Source organism: Bufo gargarizans, chromosome 1 (assembly GCF_014858855.1).
Source record: "Bufo gargarizans isolate SCDJY-AF-19 chromosome 1, ASM1485885v1, whole genome shotgun sequence".
Taxonomy (NCBI): Eukaryota; Metazoa; Chordata; class Amphibia; order Anura; family Bufonidae; genus Bufo; species Bufo gargarizans.
The window spans coordinates 598,598,305-598,616,541 of NC_058080.1; the positions used below are offsets into that span (position 1 = coordinate 598,598,305).

An 18,237-nucleotide genomic window follows, 5' to 3' on the forward strand; every position below is an offset into this window, starting at 1 on the left:
AGTTAATCTGCCTAATCTCGCCCTACTGTCGCAGCCGCAACCTCTCCCTACGCTAATCAGAGCAGAGTGACGGGCGGCGCTATGTGACTCCAGCTTAAATAGAGGCTGGGTCACATGGTGCTCTGGCCAATCACAGCCATGCCAATAGTAGGCATGGCTGTGATGGCCTCTTGGGGCAAGTAGTATGACGCTTGTTGATTGGCTGCTTTGCAGCCTTTCAAAAAGCGCCAAGAAAGCGTCACAAAAGCGCCAAGAAAGCGACGAACACCGAACCCGAACCCGGACTTTTACGAAAATGTCCGGGTTCGGGTCCGTGTCACGGACACCCCAAAATTCGGTACGAACCCGAACTATACAGTTCGAGTTCGCTCATCCCTAATTATAAGGAGAATTATTTCTACTGGGGGGCATTATGGTGGGCTTTATTACTCCCCCATGGTATGACCCCCTAGTAGCAGCACCAGCCTCTCCCTGCTCTGCTATCCCTCTGCCCCTTCTCCGATTCCTTATTGTGAAATCTTTCTCATTAGGATAAAACATCAGCTCCACCGAGCCCCCAGCCAAGTGTGGAAGTGGCGTCCGAGATCCCCAAGGGCCAAGCCAAGTAACTGTAAGTTTTCATGTGGAGTATGTTTATGTTATACACATATAGCCTACACTGTGCCCCACAATGTACAGTATACCTCTACACTGTGCCCCACAATGTACAGTATACCTCTACACTGTGCCCCACAATGTACAGTATACCTCTACACTGTGCCCCACAATGTACAGTATACCTCTACACTGTGCCCCACAATGTACAGTATACCTCTACACTGTGCCCCACAATGTACAGTATACCTCTACACTGTGCCCCACAATGTACAGTATACCTCTACACTGTGCCCCACAATGTACAGTATACCTCTACACTGTGCCCCACAATGTACAGTATACCTCTACACTGTGCCCCACAATGTACAGTATACCTCTACACTGTGCCCCACAATGTACAGTATACCGCTACACTGTGCCCCACAATGTACAGTATACCGCTACACTGTGCCCCACAATGTACAGTATACCGCTACACTGTGCCCCACAATGTACAGTATGCCGCTACACTGGGCCCCACAATGTACAGTATGCCGCTACACTGGGCCCCACAATGTACAGTATACCGGCAAGTGTCATGGGGGGGCAGGGGGGGGGGCCCTTATTGTTTTCCGCCCCAGGGCCCCATTTCGCCTAGAACCGGCAATGCTCATCATCAATAAGAAGACCTACAACTGCTTTTATAAATATTAAAAAATAAATCCCTTGAAGTGATCTGTGTGGAGGCGGCGACGAGGAATACTGATGACATGGACGTCACTGCTGTGATGTAATGAGGTGCAGTATGGATGTGTCCACTAGAGGGCAGTGTCGCCTTATCTGTGGCAGCAGGAAGTAGATGGCTGCTGGTGCTCTCCGTGTCCGGGGCTGCGTGACCTTCCGTGTGACACAGGGTGGGTGCAGCACGTGTGTGTGTGGACGGACCTTGTCATGTCACCGTGTGTTGTGTGTAGGTGAGGGAATAGCTGTGTGATACTGTGCATTCAGGAGAAGTATACTGGTGGCTGGGCAGAGGACTGGTGCAGGTGGGGGGTCTCCATCACATGGAACTGCCTATGGACTATTTCCCATGCAAAATGAATTTCAATGGGGCTCGAAAAGATGTGGACGTGTGCTGTCTGCATCTGGACTTCCGTTCTGCGGCCCGCAATAAAATTAGAATAGGTATTTCTATCATAGTGACGGTCATGTGTGGTCTGCAAAATGCGGAACGCACTCGGCCAGTGTCTGTGTTTTGCGTACTGCAAAACGGTTGTGGACGTGTGAATGGCCCCTTAGGCCTCATGCACACAACCGTTCTGTTTTTTGCGGTCCGCAAGTTGCGGATCCGCGGAAGCCTGCCCGTGTGCCTTCCACAATTTGCGGAACAGAACAGGCGGCCCATTGTAGAAATACCTATTCTTGTCCGCAAAAAAAAATGGACAAGACTAGGACATGAGATATATATATATATATATATATATATTATATTTTTTTTTTTTTTTTTTTTTTTTTTTTGCGGGGCCACGGAATGGAGCAACGGATGCGGACAGCACACGGAGTGCTGTCTGAATCTTTTGCAGCCCCATTGAAGTGAATGGGTCCAAACCAGACCCGCAAAAACTGCGGCTCGCATGCGGACCAGAACAACGGTCGTGTGCATGTAGCCTTAATCTGCAGTGTATTCCATGCCAAAAACCACCTTGGTTTCTGCTGCAGCTACTTAAAATTTTGAGGATCTACACATTGAATGGAGCCAAACCGTAAGTGAGCACCTGCCGCGACTCCGGATGACATGGCAACAAAGGACATGTCCCTCCGGCACGCATGCGACTTTAAACGACTAGCCGCAAAAGCTGCAGCATTGAAAACAAAGGGAGGTGGACGCTGCGGTAGGAATCCATGCCTAAATTCTGGCAGCAAAAGATGCCATGTCAGCGTCTCCTGTGGGGGACCCTAAATCCTGTCATCGGGATTTAGAAAAAAAGTTTAATTGCTGTATTTCAAGGATCAGTAACCTTGTTGTGAAACTACAGTTCCCAGCATGCTTCATTCATTTCTGTGAGAGTTCTGAGAAAAGCAGAGGAAGTATGCATGCTGGGAGTTGTAGTTTCACACCAGTTGGACTGCCAGAGGTTGCTTTACCCTGCTGTATTTCAATGTGTGCAAGGAGTCGTGGGTTTGGAGCCACTCTCCTTAAGGCCTCATGCACACAACCGGCAAAATGCGGGCACCAGCTGTGTGCACTCCGCATCTCGGTACAGACCCATTGACTTCAATGGGTCTGCGATCCGCTAGATGTGGGAAAAGATAAGACATGTCCTCTCTTTTGCAGTGCGGAGGCATAGAAACGGAAACCCACAGGAGACCAAACTCATCTGTGTTGTGTCTGCGGTTTTCACAGACACCACAGACCACTGACGTGTGGATCCATTAAAGTCAATAGATATGTGTGCTGTCAGTGGAGACCATGGACAGCGCACATCCGTGTTTTAGTGACTTGTGAATGGAGCCTTAGATCAGTGCTCACAGCGGAGTCTTTAGTACACAGGCTCTGCGCGCCGTGCACTGCCGTACAGGGTCTGTCAGGCACCATACCAAAATATTGTACACTAGAAGCAGTGGTCTAGGACTTACCATCTAAGCATGCCTCAAAAACATCCCAAATCTGAGGTATGTAGGGGTAATTTGTGCGCATCTTCCTACCAACCCAGTGCTTTGCAGGTTATAGAGGGGTCAGCTGTAATATAGTTGGATTGTGCGGTGCTCATCATAACGTGCCGAAATTACCAAAGGAGATAGAAGACGTCTGATATCTGTTTTCATCAGAAGGTTTCTGTGATGTGTAGCAACACATTAATTAAGAAGACGATGTTTTGCTTTTGAGACAAGCTTGACAGATTACTTTGCAGACAGAACGCATTCGTTGTAATTCTACCGTCATGTCAGCTGATTAACCATCACTTTATGGTAGGTAGATTTTTATTATCCAATTATTTTGAACATTAAAGATTAAAAGTTGTGGGGGCTTCAGATATTTAGATTGTATTCAAACTTTTACATACAGTACCTACAAAACAACTACCCACACAGTAAGGATGTGGCTTTGAGCAGGCACCCTGGGACAATGCGTGGGGGGGTCCTGTGGCCCCCGCCCCCCCCCCCCCCCCGTGTCGGCGATCCCAGCAAGCCGCAGTTTGCTGCGTTTCCGGGTTATTCGGGTCTCTGGGGATAACCCGGAACAGGATGGTGATTGGTGATGTATTACCACACCACCAATCACCATCCTGTGAACCTGAGAGGTGATGGTGACATCACCTCTCAGGATCAGCTCTGATTGGCTGCAGGGGTGGGCGGGCACTTTAAATTATTTATGACCCAGCACCCCCTTCTGACCCTCCACAGTGCCATCTGACACTAAAAGGTATTTAGGGAAAGGTTAGGTTAGGCAGGGATATTCAGGGAAAGTTTAGTTGAGAGAGAAAAAAAAAAAAAAGGTTTTGGTTGCCCTAAATCGGGTGTCTGGGAGCCACAGCTGCAGCTTGCCATTCCCCCCCCCCCCCCTTTTATTTTATTTTTTCTGCGTACACTGGCCGGCATTCTTAGTGCATTGCACACCCCACCGCTGATCAATTTCGGACAGCTGATCAGCGAGTTTGAATTAATTTTTTTTTTTTTTTTTTTTTGTCTGTAGGTTTAGGGTAAGTACGTGAGCCCCAGTGACGACGAGGATGACCCCACTTTCCTTTTGTCATCTGCGTCCTCCTCATCATCATCTAGCAATGATGAGGAGCCCACAAGGCGGCGGAGGAAGGGACCGTGTGGCCCACACTAGTACGAGCAGCTCTGCGGCTCGTACTAGTTTACGGGCCCACCAATTAATTCCACCGGAGCCTCCTATCGGTGAACTTGCATGGTGTACCCCAAAGCATTTTGAGCCTGCGATTCATGATTTTGTTGGCCAACCAGGAATCCAGATTCCCACAGTGGGTTTCACTGAATACGACTATTTTAGTCTTTTTTTTTACCACTTTGTGAATCTGATGGTGAAGCAAATGAACCTGTACGCCCAACAGTTCATTGCTCAACACCCAGGCTCCTTTTTGGCTAGGGCCGGTGGCTGGACTCCGGTCAGTGCAGCCGAGATGAGGACTTTTTGGGGCCTCGTGCTGCACATGGGCCTAGTCAAAAAACCTAGTGTCAGGCATTACTGGTGTGGGGATGTCCTCTTCCAGACCCCACTTTACAGTACGGCCATGACACGTACCCGGTTTGAGGCCATCTGGAAATTCAAGGTGATCCTGCCTATGACCGCCTGTACAAAATCAGGCCGGTCATCAATCACTTTGGGGCCAAATTTTTGGAGGCCTATGTACCTGGAAGGGAGGTCGCAGTTGATGAGTCTCTCATTGCTTTCAAGGAGAGACTCATTTTCCGCCAGCATGTTGCCTCTAAGCGGGCGAGGTATGGCGTGAAGCTGTACAGTCGTGGCCAAAAGTTTTGAGAATTACATAAATATTGAAAATTGGAAAAGTTGCTGCTCAAGTTTTTATAATAGCAATTTGCATATACTCCAGAATGTTATGAAGAGTGATCAGATGAATTGCATAGTCCTTATTTGCCATGAAATCTAACTTAATCCCCAAAAAACTTTCCACTGCATTTCATTGCTGTCATTAAAGGACCTGCTGAGATAATTTCAGTAATCGTCTTGTTAACTCAGGTGAGAATGTTGACGAGCACAAGGCTGGAGATCATTATGTCAGTCTGATTGATTTAAAATGACAGACTTGACCTGTTTAAAAGGAGGGTGATGCTTGAAATCATTGTTCTTCCATTGTTAACCATGGTGACCTGCAAAGAAACGCATGCAGCCATCATTACGTTGCATAAAAATGGCTTCACAGGCAAGGATATTGTGGCTACTAAGATTGCACCTCAATCAACAATTTATAGGATCATCAAGATCTTCAAGGAAAGAGGTTAAATTCTTGTTAAGAAGGCTTCAGGGCGTCCAAGAAAATCCAGCAAGCGCCAGGATCGTCTCCTAAAGAGCATTCAGCTGCGGGATCGGAGTGCCACCAGTGCAAAGCTTGCTCAGGAATGGCAGCAGGCAGGTGTGAGCGCATCTGCACGCACAGTGAGGCAAAGACTTTTGGAAGATGGCTGGTGTCAAGAAGGGCAGCAAAGAAGCCACTTCTCTCCAAAAAAAACATCAGGGACAGATTGATCTTCTGCAGAAAATATGGTGAATGGACTGCTGAAGACTGGGGCAAAGTCATATTCTCAGATGAAGCCTCTTTCCGATTGTTTGGAGCATCAGGAAAAAGGCTTGTCTGGAGAAGAAAAGGTGAGCGCTACCATCAGTCCTATGTCATGCCAACAGTAAAGCATCCTGAGACCATTCATGTGTGGGGTTGCTTCTCATCCAAGGGAGTGGGCTCACTCACAATTTTGCCCAAAAACACAGCCATTAATAAAGAATGGTACCAAAACCCTCCAACAGCAACTTCTTCCAACAACAGTTTGGTGAAGAACAATGCATTTTCCAGAACGATGGAGCAGCGTGCCATAAGGCAAAAGTGATAACTAAGTGGCCCGGGGACCAAAACGTTGACATTTTGGGTCCATGGCCTGGAAACTCCCCAGATCTTAATCCCATTGAGAACTTGTGGTCAATCCTCAAGAGGCGGGTGGACAAACAAAAACCCACTAATTCTGACAAACTCCAAGAAGTGATTATGAAAGAATAGGTTGCTATCAGTCAGGAACTGGCCCAGAAGTTGATTGAGAGCATGCCCAGTCGAATTACAGAGGTCCTGAAAAAGAAGGGCCAACACTGCAAATACTGACTCTTTGCATAAATGTCATGTAATTGTAGATAAAAGCCTTTGAAACGTATGAAGTGCGTGTAATTATATTTCACTACATCACAGAAACAACTAAAAGATCTAAAAGCAGTTTAGCAGCAAACTTTGCGAAAACTAATATTGTGTCATTCTCAAAACTTTTGACTGTACACACTTTGTGAGAGTACCTCAGGGTACCACTTACAAGTTTTGTGTGTACGAGGGGCGAGATTCCCGTATTCAACCCCCAGAATGTCCCCCCACTCTGGGTGTTAGCTGAAAACTTGTGTGGGACCTTATGGCCCCACTGCTAGATAAGGGTTACCACCTGTACGTGGATAACTTTTATACTAGTATCCCCTTGTTCCAGTCCCTTGCCGTCAGATCCACATCCGCTTGTGGGACCGTGCAGAAAAATCAACGCGGCCTCCCTACCCTCCCCCTCCAGGTACCTATCCCCAGGGGTGAGACCCGTGCCCTTACCAGTGGAAACCTGTTGCTAGTCAGATATAAGGACAAAAGGGATGTCCTTGTACTGTCCACAATTTTCGGTAACAGCGTCACCCCTGTCCCTGTGCGAGGTACCGTGGCAATGGTCCACAAGCCCGATTGTATCGTCGACTACAATCGGTATATGGGAGGAGTTGATCTCTCTGATCAAGTCCTCATGCCATATAATGCCATGCGCAAAACCCGGGCATGATACAAAAAATATTTCTCTATTTCTCTTCCCCAATTTAGCCACTGACAATCGGAGAAAAAAAAAAAAAACTATGGTTCTCAGACTTGAGACACTAAAACAATTTTTTTTCTTTTTTTCAAAAATATTATTATTATTTTGTAAAACTAAAATAAATAAATAAAAAAGTAGACATATTGGGTATCGCCGGTTCGTAAGAATCTGCTATATAAAAATACCCTGTGACCTAACCCCTCAGATGAACACAGTAAAAAAAAAATCATTTTTTTTTTTTTTTTTTTTTGTCACCTTACATCACAAATAGTGTAATAGCAAGTGTAGGGATTCGCTCTGGTAGGCAGGGTAAGCGGACGCAGTACAGAGGCAAAAACAAGGTTGTAAAGCAAAAGTCAGTGTTTATTCACACAACAAGGAACAAAATAACACAAACACTTGGCAGAGTCCTGGTGTTAATTCACACCGCAGGAATTCCTCTGTGGTTTTTCACACAGCAAAAAGTCCAGCAAACTCAAACAAACATGTCACCTGGATATCCACAGCAGGCTTTTAGGGCGCCTGGCTTCCAGCTGGTGGCTCTCATGCAGCTCCTAGAAACCCAGAGCCTTCACAGCTCCACTCTCACTTGGAGGAACATACCACCTCAGCTGAGCTTCTGGCTGAGCTTTTAAACCCCAACCCAAAACCTGGCCTGGACGTGGGGAACAGCCACCCACCCTGCTCTTTGGCTGCTCCCAATAAGAACCGGCCTGGATCGGCTTTTCAGCCACACTAAGAATAAACAGTGACAGCGAGCACTAGCTGCGGCTGACACATAAAATAACCAGTTCTTATCTCACCGAGGTTTTAGAAAGCAAGAAGAAAAGGAGGATATAGTAAATAGACATTGTGGTATGCACCGCTGCCTGGACATGTGAACAGAGGTTTCTTGTCCTAGACCCCAGCATATTTTTTCCCTGGGTGCTGAAGTGTTAAGTTTCTCCTGTAGCTGGCCCTTTTACCTTGAAGCCTATTTTATTACTAATTACCCCTAAACTTGAAGGTTATAGTCATGAGCCAGAATGTCTCTCCACGCTGTACGCCAATCTGCCTGTCTCAGCGCTGCATGAATCGATGCCTTTATCTCTAATAAGCGCTGTGCTTATGAAGTCTAACATTCTACCTTTTCCTTCTTTAGTTGAACAAAGCGGCAGGTTTAAGAACATTAAAAGCTTGTTCCTCTGACAGCTTACTCTTTTTGCTGATTTTAATGCAGCTTGAGCTGAAAAACCATATGCTACCACCTATTGTTCAAGCTTTTGCTTCCTGTCATCTAATGAGGGGCTGCAGCGCTCTCGTGGTGTCTTATAATGTTGAAGCAATACTTTAAAAATGCTGTTTATGTCTTGATGCGATCACATTAGTGATTGTTTTCTTCAGACCGAGGGTTGAAGGGAAAATGTTGAGCCCAAAAAAAACCTAATTTCCAGGTTGTCCTCCATGACAGCACCACATGGGGGATGTCTCCCTGCCCACTATTGGGATAGGAAACAGAGAAAGGTTAAAAGTCCCCCCACCCCACACACACACCAGTGTTTTTCCTGCCCCAGTAATGGACGGGGCAGAGATGAGGTCTCTGGAATTTTTTTGACCAGGGCAGAGGTTGGGATCGGGGGGGGGGGGGGGGGGCGGCATGTTCCTCTCCTTCCTCCTCTGGACGTCCAGCAAAAACCTCCTAAACTGGGGGTGCCTGTCGGCCATGTGACTGAATTCCAGGTTGAAATATACTGCCGCGGGCAGGGGGATTGGTAGCCGCAAGAAGAAGAAAAAATAAAAAATTATCCAAAAAAAAATTGCTCGTCATGTTTCCTAGTGGGAAAAGAGACTACTCATAAGGTGGAACCTAAAAGGAAGCCAAAAAGATGTGCTACCTGCAACAAAAGGCTTCAGGATACATACGTAAAAAATTATGCGTGGATTGTATCAATAAAATAATGAAAAAAGAACAGCCTTCTTTCTTAACGGACCTTAGAGCCATTATAAGGGAAGAAGTAAAAGCATCTGTGACCTCCCTTGTACCCCCTCCTGTTATAGACTTAGAGGATATGGAGGTACAATATACTCAGTCGGACGAGGGGGATGAAGAAGAATTAGATTTTCTACCCTCCATGTCCTATGATGAGCAGCGGAAATACTGCTTCTCATCAGATGATATGGACTCTCTTACTGCCGTTTGGGAAACTATGAACATAGAAGACTAACAACAAAAAAGATCCGTTCAGGATGAAATGTTTGCAGGCTTAATAGGAAAAAAGAGAAAGATTTTCCCTATAAATTCTAGTCTAAAACAAATGATTTTAGAATAATGGGAAGATGTGGAAAATATACTCTTTATTCCCAGAGAATTTAAGAATCGCCAGACAAAATTGTGGGAAGAAATCCCGAAAATATATACTCCTGTGGCCAGGGTGGCTAGAAAAAACGGCTATTCCCTTTGAACATTCATCTCCGCTAAAAGGACCAATGGATCGTAAAGCAGACGTTCTCTTGAGAAAAACGTGGGAGACATCAGCAGCCTTAGTCTCGACGAACATCGCCGCTACCTCGGTGATAAGGTCCATGCTTTTGTGGTTGTCCCAGTTGGAAAACCATTTAAAATTGGGGACTCTATCCAGCAAAAAAATCAAACATACAAGGACAAGGGAAGATTGTCCTTTCAGAAAGGAGAAAAAGGCAGTTGTTTTTTTTAAGTAAAAAAAATAAATAAAAATCTGCCAGAACAACCATGATGCCAGGCCGTTAGGAGGAAGACTAAAATTCTTTCTCCCAGTATGGCACCAGGTAACTCAAAACCCATGGGCGCTACAAATCATACAAGGAGGCTACAGAATAGATTTATTTTTTTTGTCAGTTCCTCAACAAAAATATGTTCTGACTTGGTAAGGAGAAAATACAACTCAAAGAAATCTGACATAATAGACATTACAAAATAAAAAAAAATCTGGGTGCGGTTATTCAGGTCCCAAAACATCAGGGGGGCAAGGGGTATTACTCAAGATTGTTTCTCGTAAGAAAATTAGATGGCTCATTCAGAACCATAATACATTTGAAACCTCTGAACAGATCAATAAAATCGCCGCTTCCACACCTCTAATTCCTCCTGGAGCTGAAATGTGCACCCTAGATCTGAAGGATGGTTATTATAATGTGCCAATTCACCCAGATCACTAGAAATACTTAAGATTTGCGATAAGGGAAGAAGGCGGAGTGAATCATTATCAATTCCAATGTCTTCCATTAGGAATCATCAACCTCCCGGGCATTTGCAAAATTTATAATAGAGATCGTGGCTTTTCTCAGGATGAAAGGAATAAAAATCGCACCATATCTGGACGACGTTCTTCTAATCACAGACTCAGTGCAGATGTTAATCTATCATACTCGGACTGTGATCTCTCTCCTGCAAGACCTAGATTGGATCCTAAATTGGGAAAAATCAGACCTGACACCTGATACCAGGAGATTGCAAAAATCCTTCCTTCTGGAAAAAAAGACAGCAAAATCTGATAGGAAAAATAGTTTTTTCAGAAGAATTCAGTTTGTACGATTAGACAAGCAATGAACATCCTAGGCCTGATGACAGCTTGTATCATGACAGTGCCATGGAGCCAGTATTGCACAAGATCACTTCAGAAGATGATCCTCTTTGTTTGGGATGGGAACCTAATCAGAAAATTCTCATAAAAGACTCTCGGAAGTCTCTGTGGAAGAATATGGACAACCTGTCAAAAGGATTTCCCTAGAACCCAAGCCCCTATACTGTTGTAACAGATGCCAGTCAGCAGGAATGGGGGGCAAAGATTGGAAAGCATTGCTTCCAAGGAACTTGGGATCAAGCTAGAAAGGGGAGATCCTCAAATTACCGAGAACTCTGAGCAGTCTGGGAGATTCTGCAACAAGGTCAGGATCTTTTGCTGGGCCAGCACATAAGAATTTTGTCAGGCAACATGATGATGGTGGCGTTTCTCAAACACCAGGGGGGGGGGGGGGGAGATACCCTCTGCTTCAGAGTCTTTCCAACAGGATTTTCTCTTTGGCAGAGGGAACAATCCTATCAATTTCAGCGGTTCACCTAAAAAGGTAAAAAAAAAAATCTATCAGATTTTCTCAGCAGGCATTACCTAGACCAAAGCGAGTAGTCCCTAAACAGGTTTCCCAGTATTTGACAGCGAAGTGGGGATATCCTGAAATAGACCTTTTTGCCACACGGGAAAATGCTCAAACAAATTCCTTATCCCAGAGATGGGATATGAAGCTGGCTTATGCTTTTCCCGCCTTCCCTCTAATTCTGGCTATTCTCAGAAAGATCAGGATGGGGTCATCAAAAGTGATTCTTATAGCCCCGTTCTGGCCAAAACAAGCGTGGTTTCCTGTTCTAACCTCGTTCGCCTTGGAAGATCCGATAACTCTTCCCCCTGAGACCAGATCTGCTGTTGAACCCGGAAATAAGCAGGCTAAAGTTAACAGCGTTGCTTCTGAAGGGGACTTATTAAAATTACAGCCATTTTCGGACGATGTGATATCAACTCTTCAAAAAGGCGATTAAACAATAACCTTTGCCATCTATAATAAAATTTTGAAGAAATTCTGCTCACGGATAGCTTTAAGAAACTGAAATCCGCTGCTTCCGGGTTTGCAGGAAATCCTGAACTTTCTACAACATGGCTTTGATGGGGGTCTTAGACCAAGCACCCTAAAAGTCCAGATAGCAGCCTTGAGCTGGTTTTTAAACTGTTCCCCGGCAGAAAATAGATGAATAAGCAGGTTTATGAAAGCAACCACACGGATTAGGCCAACTCTAAAATCCTTAGTCCCACCTTGGGACCTGACAATAGTTCTTAATGGTTTAATAAAGAAACCCTTTGAATCTATGCAAGATAGCTCTTTGAAACATCTGTCCCAAAAAAACGGTCTTCCTAGTGGCAATTACATCTCCCCGTAGGTTAGGTGAAATTCAAGCTTTAACCATCTAAAAACCTTACCTTAAAATTTGAGAGGATAGGGTCATCCTTAGACTAGATCCAACCTTCTTAGCAAAGGTAGTTTCTACGTTCCATCTATATCAGAAAATTATACTGCGTACCTTTTGTGCGGACCCAAAAAATGAGGGGGAAAAAAAGCTTCCACTTGCTAGATGTCAGACGTTCTCTTCTTATCTGTTTAGAAGCTACCAGTGGATTTAGACAGGACTCTAATCTATTCGTACAATTTGCCGGCCGAAACAAGGGCAGGAAAACTTCAAAGACAACGTTAGTCAAGTGTATAAAATTGGCAATTAAGGATTCCTACCAGCTGCAGGGAACATCCTGTCCTTAAGATATCGGAGCCTATTCCACCAGAGCAGTTGCAGCTTCGTGGGCAGAATACGCAGAAGCTTCTATTGACCAGATGCAACGCGGCTACATGGTCAAATTCTCATGCCTTTTGCAAACACTATAGATTAGATATTGCAGGAAACCATGACCAGAGGTTTGGGCGGAAAGTTCTCCAAGCCGTGGTCCCTCCCTAGTCCGTATATTAATCTGGTATTACTCCATGTGGTGCGGTCATGGAGGACGTCCTGGAAAGTAAGAATTAGTCTTACTGGTAATTGTATTTCCAGGAGTCCAACATGACAGCACCCGGAGTTCCTTCCCTATTTTTCCCTTAAGATCATTATTATTATTCTATTATTTTGTTTAAGGGGTTACTGTAAGACATCCATTATTGGGTGATAATCTAGAAAACACTGGTGTGTGGGGTGGTGGGGAACTTTTAACCTCTCTCTATTTCATGTCCCAATAGTGGGCAGGAAGACATCCTCCATGTGGTGCTGTCATGTTGGATTCCTGGAAATACAATTACCAGTGAGACTAATTCTTTCTTTCTTTTATCACTTTTGATCTGTCATTTCTAAAGAGAAATTAAATATCCTTTAGGGAAAATATCAGTCTAAGGCCTCATGCATACGACCATGGTTTTTGTTTGCACCCGATCCGCATTTTTCACTTTAAGAGGGCTGCATGTCTGCATCCGTATGTACATTCTGCGGCCCTGCAAAATAAAATAGAACATGTCCTATTCTTGTCAGTTTTGCAGACAAGGATAGGACATTTCTACAGAGGGCATTAAGTTGTGTTCCGCAAAATGCGGATTGCACGTGGCCGGTATCCGTATTTTGCAGATCGGCAATTAGCGGACCGCAAAAAAAGTCAACGTCCTTGTACATGGGCCCTAAAGGTTTTCTCCAGGAGAAATTGTTTAAAAAAAGGGCACAATAGGTTAAAAATAATAAAATAAACATTTACTCACTGGTTTCCCGCCATTTGAAATTTACAGAGGTACCCGCTTAGCCAATCACAGGTTAGGCTACTTTCACGGCTGCGCTTTCCATTTCCGCTATTGAGATCCATTATAGGAGCTCAGTACCAGAGGAAAACGCTTCAGTTTTGTCCCCATTCATTGTCAGCATGGGATGCGGAGGAAGACGGATCCATCATGACTCACAACGTAAGTCAATGGTGCCGGATACGTTTTCTCAGACACAAAAGAAAACTGATCCGTCCCCCATTGACGTAGAATAGTTTTAATGAAGGATCCATAATTGCCATTTTGGGGATAATGCCTCTTTCACACGTCACTGTTCGGTCAGTGATTTTCAGCGAAAACCAGATGTGTCTCTAAACACAGAACAGGTGCAGATCTTTCCCTTAGGCTCCATTCACACGTCCGGTGTGTGTTGCGGACCCACAAATTGCGGATCCACAACACACCCGCCCGGCACCCCTATAGAAATGCCTATTCTTGTCCACAGCTGCAGACAAGAATATGACATGTTCTATCTTTTGCGGAGCTGCGGACCCGAAGATCAGGGCTGCGCTCCGCAATTGCGGATGCAGACAGCACATTGTGTGCTGTCCGCATCCATTCCGTCCCCATGGAGAATGAATGGGTCCGCACCCGTTCCGCAAAATTTCGGAAGGGATGCGGACACATTTTGCGGACGTGTGAATGGAGCCTTATACCTTATGTCTGTGGAAGCTCCAATACCGGTTTTGGCTCAGTCACTGATGGAAATCACTGACCAAAACACTGACTGTGTGAATAAGGCTTAATACAGTCAAATCCATCCGTAACTGATGCAGACGTTTGTATTATTATGACGGAAGCGTTTTGCTGATCCATGACAGATCCAGCAAAAACTTAGGTGTGAAAGTAGCCTTACAGAGTTTTCCTTCCTCAGCTAGTGATTGACTAAGTGGGCATCTTAGAGAGCAGTGGGGACCAAAGTAGAGAAGTGAATTAATTCTAATGTATCAATATGTCTCAGTAACCAGATTTCTTCAGGTTGTTTTTGCTAGTGTTTTACTGCACTTTTTTTTTGCAGTAAAAACACAAGCTACAGATGCTTGCGGAAGGTCACAAACTTTTTTTGCTACTGCTGTTTTTGTTAATTAAGTGGCATTTATTTAATCTTTCTTGCTTCTGTAGCTCTTGGCTTTTTTTTTTTTTTTTTTTTTTTTTTCCCCCCCCCCCCCAGGCATTTTTACATGACATGAAAACACCTAGTGGGCAGTGGCCCAGATTTACCAATGTGTCTGTCTAAAATCAGTCTAAAAAGTGTAGCAATTTAGTAAAACTAGTGTTTTTACGTCTTTTCCGACTGAAGAAAGTAGGGCACACTGGCCCAGACTTACAAGCCCTATAGATGTTGTAACCTTAGGAAGGCTGTCCAGACCTGCACCAGATTTATCCTAGTGTCTCAGGCTGGATGATAAATGTGCCGCAAGGGTAGATACTTTTGTGTAGCGCTATACCTATTGGTTAGCTTACTTTTGAGATTTACAGCAGGAGTCCCAAGTGTCGGACCACCGCAGATCTGATATCCTGAGGATAGGTCATCAATATATATCTCTGCACAACCACTTGCAAATCTGGGCCACAGTCCCTAGTCGGATATTACTTTTTAAATTCTGTTCAGCACTCACGAACATACAGGAGAAGACAGACTCAGCCATAGGCAAAATACACGATAATTACATCCGGTGACTTAGGCCCCTTTCACACGAGCGAGTTTTCCGCGCGAGTGCAATGCGTGACGTGAACGCATTGCACCCACACTGACCCATTCATTTCAATGGCTCTGTGTAAATGAGCGTTTTTTTTTCCACGCATCACTTCTGCTTTGCGTGAAAATCACAGCATGTTCTATATTCTGCATTTTTTCACGCAGCCCTGGCCCCATGGAAGTGAATAGGGCTGCGTGAAAAATGCATTGCATCCTCAAGCAAGTGTGGATGCAATGCATTTTTCACTGATGGTTGCTAAGAGGAGTTAAAATTAGTTTCCAATCTTTGGTTTGGCCTTTTGATATAACATAAAGTTGGGTGTAATAGGAACTGGCTAAGGCTTTAGTTTGATGTGGGTGGTGTTTGCATTTGTTTTTACACGTATTACACATACACAGTATATCTATATTTATATATTTGGAAGATACAGGTATACCATATTTTATATAGCTAGGTTTTGCATTTTTCCTTTATATGTAGGGAATATCGTTTTTGATTGCTTTTTATTTTATTTTTTTATTTTTTTTATAGGAGGCTTAGGCTTTCGCTGTTTTTCTCTTTTGGTTAGGGGCTTTCTTTTCTGTATAAAATTCAGCATAAAGGCTCAAACTATTATTTTCTGTTTGATTTGATTCCTGGTCAGAAATTTGCTAACGGGCTTCTTGCACTTCCACTATAATGTATTCCAGTCATTTTACATGGAGCATATCAAAAGCCGGCTAGGCATTTCACTAAAAATTCATAAAATGGTAGCTATGAAATAACATTCAGTAATATAAAAGGACTAAGTAATTTGGTTTACTAATGTTTTTAAAAAAAAAAGAAGCTAAGGCGGGTTCACATAACCGTTTAGCTTTCCGTTCTTCTGATGTTAGAACAGTTAAATAAAAAAATAAAAAAAAGGATCCTTTATTTTGAGCATCAATTATGCTCAGCATCAGTTATGATCAGTTTGTGTTAGGTCCTTCAGAGATCAGCTATTTTTGACAGGAGAAAAATTTACTGCACACAGGATTTTTTTCTCCGTGCTGAAAATTAACGAAAAGCTAAACCGTGATGTGAACCCTGCCTAAATGCCAGTTCACACAACAGATTTAGAAAAACATGCTTACTTTTTTTTTTTTTAGCACGTTTTTTCATGCAGTTTTTGATGCTTTTTTTTTTAACTACTTCAATACAAAGCTGAATTTTCAGCTTGAGGCTTTTGAAGCAGATCTGCTCCAAAAAAACACCCAGAAAACACAAAAATTCATGGACTTGCATGGAGATATTTTTTTCGCTTCCTATTCATTCCAAATGGAGATTCAGTGCTGATTCTGCCCCTAGATACGACATGGTGCTTCTTTTTTACTTTAACATGCTTCATTTTTAAACATATAAAAAAAAAAAACTAAGTGCTGCTTCCCATTGAAAAGAATGGGAGGCTGTTTTGATGCGGTTTTTAGAGCTGATTTTGATGCAGAAACGCTCTCAAGTCAGCACCTAAAATCTCTGTTCGAATTGGCCCTAGCATTTACGATATGCAGTGTAATTTCTTTTGAGCAGTTACTATCATCCTTTGGCCAGTTATAGCCTGACGGATAAGTCCTTATATACATGACATTGTCTCTCGCGATTATTTACTTGTACCCGCAGGCTTTTTTTTTTTTTTTTTTTTTTTTTTTTGCCCACCTGCTGTTTTTGTGGTGCAATTTGGCACATCTAGGGTTTCTACACTTTTTTCCAACATGCCCTTCGAGGAGGTGGGCTTAGTGAAGAGGGAAGACCTTTGTGGGAAGTGAGTGGGGCCTAAGATGCACCATTTTGCACCAAAATTCTGGTGTGAAAATCTGTCTCAAAGTGAGCGACCAAGAGACCTAGAAAAGTGTCTATTTCTGCGGCAGATTTATCATCCATCCGGAGCTTCTGTGATAAATCTGGTTCAGGTTTACACAAAATGTGTAAGGCTACTTTCACACTAGCGTTCGTCGGTCCGCACGTGAGCTCCATTTGAAGGGGCTCACGAGCGGACCCGAACGCAGCCGTCCAGCCCTGATGCAGTCTGAATGGAGCGGATCCGCTCAGACTGCATCAGTCTGGCGGCGTTCAGCCTCTGCTCCGCTCGCCTCCGCACGGACAGGCGGACAGCTGAACGCTGCTTGCAGCGTTCGGGTGTCCGCCTGGCCGTGCGGAGGCGTGCGGATCTGTCCAGACTTACAATGTAAGTCAATGGGGACGGATCCATTTGAAGATGCCACAATATGGCTCAATCTTCAGGTGGATCCGTCCCCCATTGACTTTACATTGAAAGTCTGGACGGATCCGTACAAGGCTATTTTCACACTTAGCTGTTATATGCTAAAATAATGCAGACGGATCCGTTCTGAACGGAGCCTCCGTCTGCATTATTATGATCGGATCCGTTCAGAACGGATCCGATCGAACGCTAGTGTGAAAGTAGCCTAAGCTGGCACCATTTTTAGGTTTAGTAACTCTAGGCCATTGTTTCATATCATTAGTTAGTGTTTTATTCATAGTGTATCTCAACTATAGAGGTGTTATCAAAATGTCTGGAGAAATGCCAAAGGCTACAACATGCTGTGTTTCTGAAAGGAATCATGAAAGACAAAAAACGCCAGCTAATCAACAAAAACATCAGAAGCAGATTTCTGACATCTTTTTTTAATTAAGTGGAAAAAAAAATCATAAAATAGTTTGTAATAATAAAAAAAAAAGTCTACTCCACCTCACACACTTTATCCGACTTGTGTGTCGCAAAAAGTAGAACATGTGCGTCATAATTATGGCACTCATTCTGAACACGATTTCTCAATATATTCATACCACAGATCTGGCATAAATACTTTTATAGATCTCTATAAAGTGTGAGTCTGCAGCTTCCCTCAGCGCATTCCAGAGGATCCCATGTGGCCACTGGCTGCTCTTTGGCACAGAATCCACTCCAAATTCTGTCTGCAAAAGATACTGCGTGAACTGCCCCTAAAATTGCTTGCCTGAAACAATCCCTAGGTCAGTTATGGCTAACCTC

The 18,237-nt window shown here is 44.0% G+C and overlaps 1 protein-coding gene across 4 annotated transcripts in view; it reads left to right on the forward strand.

The window, feature by feature from the left end:
- The first annotated feature begins 1,400 nt into the window (after positions 1-1,400).
- Positions 1,401-18,237, forward strand: part of C1H5orf63 (chromosome 1 C5orf63 homolog) — a 92,014-nt gene continuing 75,177 nt past the window's right edge. The window contains exon 1 of one of the 4 annotated variants that reach the window (XM_044291039.1): positions 1,401-1,490. Coding sequence is in view for 2 of the 4 variants with exons in the window: in XM_044291053.1 (XP_044146988.1) it covers positions 3,544-3,546 (3 nt within the window). In the remaining 2 variants the exon portion in view is untranslated. Of the gene's footprint in view, positions 1,551-3,416; positions 3,547-18,237 lie in introns of those variants that run through there. The other 3 variants (XM_044291046.1, XM_044291053.1, XM_044291032.1) reach the window with 3 other exon arrangements.